Genomic DNA, 5603 nt, shown 5'->3' on the forward strand with positions numbered 1-5603 from the left:
TTTTTTTTTTTAAAAAGACTATTCTCTGAATAAAAGAAGCGGTCGGTCATTCTATTTAAGGCTTAAATGGCCAAACCTTGATCTGGTAAACGGCAGACTCCCTCTTTAGAGGAGAGTGAGAGGTATAAGCTGGTGGTGGGAAGAGAAATGATTTAAGGTGGGGTTGGGTGGAGTGGGGTGGCCATAGATGGGATCTGTCTATCAAGTTCGCCCCTGGGAAGTTAGGGGAGTGGAGCACAAGGCTACGGACAGTGGCCGAAAGCTCAAGGCTTGCAGGTGTTGTTTACCATGCGGGATGGGGAGGTCAGTTCCTCTGACCTTTCCTTATCTGTAAATGGGATAGTACCTACCTCCATGTTTGTTAGGAGGAATTAACGGGAGTTTCTCCACAAGCTCAGGACGGATGTGTCATAGGAATTAGATTTGCTGCTTCAGTCTATTCCAGCCCTATATTTAGTATTATGATTTCAGTTTGTCCATTGAAAAACAAGGCTCAGTCCTGCTGTGGTGGCGCATGCCTTTAATCCCAGCACTCGGGAAACAAAGGCAGGCAGATCTCTGAGTTCGAGGCGAACCTGGTCTACAGAGTGAGTTCCAGGACAGCTAGAGCTACAGAGAAAAAATAAAAACGGGCTGGAGAGAAGGCTCAGTGGTTAAGGGCACTGGCTATTCTAAACATCCCGAGTTCAATTTGCAGCACCTATATGACTCACATAACTATCTGTAATGGGGTATGATTCCCTCTTCTGGTGTGCATAATTAAAAAATAAATTAAAAAAAACAAAACAAAACAGAGACAAAACCCCCAAAACCAACTAAGGCCCAGGTCTGTCCATCTCTGCAAAACTGAGCTGATCGCTTTGTAAATAACTGTGAGAGACTTGCCTTTAAACCTGAGTCGCCTACCTTCTGTTAAACAATGTTTATGGAAACATTGTTCCAATCAAGTAGTATTTAAGTAGTAAAGATTGTTCAGAAGTCTTTCTTGGTCTCCAAAGGCAAGTTTCTGTGAGGTGTTGTATTGTGTCATCCTGCCTATTAATCTTGGGTTGTGGATCCCTTGGCTGTCACCACACAGGAAGCTTCGTGGTTGAAAAACTGCCATGCACTGTAGAACTCCCAGCTTCTACAATACGAGGCTCCTTTTTTGTTGTTGGTTTTTGGTTTTTGGTTTTTTTCGAGATAGGGTTTCTCTGTGTAGTCCTGGCTGTCCTGGAACTCACTCTGTAGACCAGGCTGGCCTCAAATTCAGAAATCCACCTGCCTCTGCCTCCCAAGTGCTAGGATTAAAGGTGTTCACCATCACCACCTGGCAATACAAGGCTCTTAATTGTGCCTTTTCCACCCTAGCTACTGGGAACTTAATGTGCTCTTCATCAAATAATTACAGAATTGGAGGACCTACTCAAAAGAGAAAAGATCTCTGTGACCTTTGCCATCAATAATTTTCCCACCTGGTTAATTGCATCCTGTGTAATTACATTTGCTCTGAGAGGGAAAGGGTTGAAAATGTCTCCTTGTCTGGTGTTCAGAAAGAATGTGAAATCAATATCTCGACAATTGAGGCCAGCTTGGGGGCTCTCCAGCTGCACTTGGATGCAGAGCCCCATTGCCGGCTCTTGTGGCCATCAGAGCTTAATCCTTTTGAAAGCATCTAGTCAGATGTGCAGCGGGAGGAAGCTCAGGTGGCTAGGCTGGGCCTGCGCCTTTTAGTAACATTGTGGGCATCTTGTAGCCTCTGAGGGCTGTATGCACAGAGCACACACTGGGCAGTCCATGGCTATCTGCTTTTTGGGGGTGATTTTAGAAAGACTGACATTCCCCTAAAATATATCATCTGAAGCTTAGGAGCCCTCTCTGGCGCAGACATACACTGTGTTGGAAATTTTGTAAGCTGCTCAGTGAAACATATTAAGAAAGTATATAGCTAAAACTTTAGGTTAAAAACAAAGTTTGGGGAGGAGCTAGAGAAAGTACCCAAGGAGCTAAAGGGATCTGCAACCCTATAGGTGGAACAACAATATGAACTAACCAGTATCCCCGGATCTTGTGTGTCTAGCTGCATATGAATCAGAAGATGGCCTAGTCGGCCATGATTGGAAAGAGAGGCCCATTGGTCTTGTAAACTTTATATGCTTCAGTACAGGGGAACGCCAGGGCCAAGAAGTAGGAGTGGGTGGGTAGGGAAGTGGGGGGAGGGTATGGGGGACTTTTGGGATAGCATTGGAAATGTAAATGAAGAAAATGCCTAATAAAAGTAAATAAATAAATAAATAAACAAACAAACAAAGTTTGGGGCCGTTCACTAGGAATTAGCTATCGGTCCTGCATATCTGAAATGATACATTCCACTATAGACTTTGTGATCAGTTGAGACTTGAGCCTAAGAATCTGAATCCAAGTGTCACAGAACCACGAGATCATTGTCAAATGGCAGAGAGGGATAGAGCATGGATGTACTAGGAACAGTGATGGCGACCGTGCCACGTGTCCCAGGGTGGTGAATGCAGGATGAGCACTCTTCTGTTGTGTAGATGTCCTTTAGCTTTGGTGTGTAGCTGGAGAAGATGTGACCTCTGAGGAGGGAAAGTGTGTTCAGAAATACTTAGGTCCAAATCTCATCAGCCTCTGTCCTGCTTAGGCATTGAATTCCTAAAAGGATTCCGAGTCATCCTGGAGGAGCTGAAGTCGGAGGGCAGACAGTGCCAACAGCTGATTCTAAAGGACCCCAAACAGCTCAACAGCAGCTTTAGAAGAACTGTAAGTCACGCGTGCTCAGGGAGTGTGCGTGTTCCTGAAGACACCATTGTCTCTGGGGTTTGAATGGTCAATTGAAAGTCTGAAATTGGAGAAGGGGGGGCAGGGCGCTCTGGGGTCCAGCCAAGATGGGCGAGAATGGGAGGCAGCTGAGCCTGTCACACACCCAGAAACGCACCTCTCTGGTTCCACTGAAGCAGCAGCTTGTGTGCTCTGGAGAGGATTGGGGGCTCACCCCTAACTCCCTCTAACTCCCAGGCTCAGCACTGATGTGCCATGGCTTTCCTATCCAAGAAGAGACAGTGCTCTCCTTCTCTAGCATCTGGGATTTGAAACCTAAGCTAAGTCCATCAAGTGGACCCGGCTTTCTGCTTTCCTGGGCTCTGCCTGGCCCTGGAGTTGTGTCTGAGTGACAGTCAGTGTGGCGTGCGGGTCTTTTGGAGGTGGTGGGTGGACAGGTCTCTACACTCTGTGTGTCTTTGTTCCCTTTTAGGGAATGGAATCTCAGCCTTTCCTGAATCTGAAATTTGAGACGGATTACTTTGTAAAGATCGTCCCTTTCCCTTCCATTAAAAATGAAAGCAATTACCATCCCTTCTTCTTCAGAACACGGGGTAAGTATGACCCTTTCGGCCTGCCTCCTAAGGGAGTGATTTCTACTTTTGAGTGATTACAAACGCACCAGGTACTGATAGAGAGTAAGTAGGGTGAGAAGCAAATTCACATCAATGAACACCAACAAACCAAAAAGGACAGAGTCTCTCTACAGTCCAGGCTATGCTGGAATTCTGTAGGTAGTCCAGGTTAGACTAAAACCCATGTCAGGTCTCCTGCCACAGCCTCACAAATGCCAGGATGAGAGGCATGAGCCACTGCACAAGCTCAAAAATGTATTTTCAAAAATCAAGACTAAGGGCTGGAGAGTTGGCTCAGCACCTAAGAGCATGGGCTCTTCTCCCAGATTGTCTGGGTCTGATAACTCTAAAGCCAAGGGATCCGATGACCCCTTCTGACCTGTGGACAGCAGGCATACCAGTGGTGTATAGACACACACGCAGGCAGAACACTCATACATATAAAGTAATAAATAAATAAATAAATAGGAAAGGCCAGCAGCCCGAGGCTGTAGCTCAGTGGTGGGATGCTTGTCCTAGCATCTGCTAGGTTAGTCTTTAGCATTGGGTAGGGGGTACTTGCTAGGCATGGTAGGTAGTACATGCCTGTGATCGCAATATTCAGGAGAGAAAAGCAGGAGAATTGCTGTCAATTTGAGGTCAGTTTTACTTGCATAGGCAGGGCTGCATAGAAAGATCCTATTCTAACATAAAGAAAAACACCAAGGTAAAAGCATGGAGATAGATAGATAGATAGTTTATTGAAACAAGGTCTGAAGTTATATAGGTTAAGGCTGGCAAACCTCCTGTCCCTTCCTCCTAAGTGGAACTACAAGCCTGAGCTACCATGCAGTTGACAGTTTGTTTGTTTGTTTGTTTGTTTGTTTAATGTAAGTACACTGCAGCTGTCTTCAGACACTCCAGAAGAGGGAGTCAGATCTTGTTACGGATGGTTGTGAGCCACTGTGTGGTTGCTGGGATTTGAACTCTAGACCTTCGGAAGAGCAGCCAGGTGCTCTTACCCACTGAGCCATCTCACCAGCCCCGACAGTTGATTTTTAAAAAGAACATTTATTATTATTTATTTTTGATACAGGTCTCATTATGTAACCTTGCCTTGCCAGAAACTTGTTATGGGGCTGGGGAGATGGCTCAGTGGTTGGGAGTGCTGACTGACTGTTCTAGAGGTCCCGAGTTCAATTCCCAGCAACCACATTGTGGTTCACAACCATCTGTAATGGGATCTGATGCCCTCTTCTGGTATCTGAAGACAGCTACAGTGTACTCATATAAATGAAATAAATAAATCTTTTAAAAAAAGAAACTTGTTATGTACACCAGGCTGGCCTTGAATTCACAGAGATCCACTTGCCTCTGCCTCCCACGTACTAGGACTAAAACCATGCATCCTCATCTCCGTACCTGAGTATAGGGAAACGGGGAGAGGTGCCATGGTGTGTGTGTGTGTGTGTGTGTGTGTGTGTGTGTGTGTGTGTGTGTAGGCACTGTGGTGTGGAGGTCAGAGGTTCATTGGGAAGTTGATCTTTTTCTTCTGCTACATGGGGATGGAACTCAGAGCATCGGGTCATCAGGCTTGGGGACAGATGCCTTTACTTGGCAAGCCATCTCACCAGTCCAGCATTTATTTATTTATTTATTTACTTATTATTTATTTATTTATTTTTTTGAGGATGCTGTGATCGCTATTAACTTATCCATGTATAGAAGCTGTGATGTTTGTTGGCTAGTGTGATTGTTGTAGGTTGGTTGTGGAACACTTGCCTAGCTTGCACAGGCCCTCTGAGATCTCTAGCCTTCTACAACAAGGTTAGATGGTGATTCAAACAAGCAATCCAAACACCAGCCTAAGAGTAGAAAGTTGAAGGTAAAAGGACGTAATGTCACAAGTGTGGTGGGGATGAGTGAAAGCCATGGCTGCCAGGGTGGTTTCGGGGCACAGGGATCCACTTGCCAGCAAGCCTGACCACGTAAGTTTTAATTTCCAGGATCCATGTGGGAAAAGGGAAGAACCAACTCCCTAAAGATGTCCTCTGATATTTTAACTGCCCCATTATTGACTGTGGCATATTTCATGTGGCATTCATAATTTTCAAGATGAACAAATGTAAGTGGCCAGCCGGGCGTGGTGGCGCACGCCTTTAATCCCAGCACTCGGGAGGCAGAGGCAGGCGGATTTCTGAGTTCGAGACCAGCCTGGTCTACAAAGTGAGT

General features: G+C 45.7%; 1 protein-coding gene across 2 annotated transcripts in view; it reads left to right on the plus strand.

The window, feature by feature from the left end:
• Positions 1-5603, plus strand: part of Il17rd (interleukin 17 receptor D) — a 64364-nt gene that overhangs the window by 45820 nt on the left and 12941 nt on the right. For both annotated transcript variants that reach the window (XM_021182108.2, XM_029469278.1), the window contains exons 4-5: positions 2642-2760; positions 3251-3371. In XM_021182108.2, the coding sequence (XP_021037767.1) occupies positions 2642-2760; positions 3251-3371 (240 nt within the window). The remainder of the gene's footprint in view (positions 1-2641; positions 2761-3250; positions 3372-5603) is intronic.

Source organism: Mus caroli, chromosome 14 (genome assembly GCF_900094665.2).
Source record: "Mus caroli chromosome 14, CAROLI_EIJ_v1.1, whole genome shotgun sequence".
NCBI lineage: Eukaryota > Metazoa > Chordata > Mammalia > Rodentia > Muridae > Mus > Mus caroli.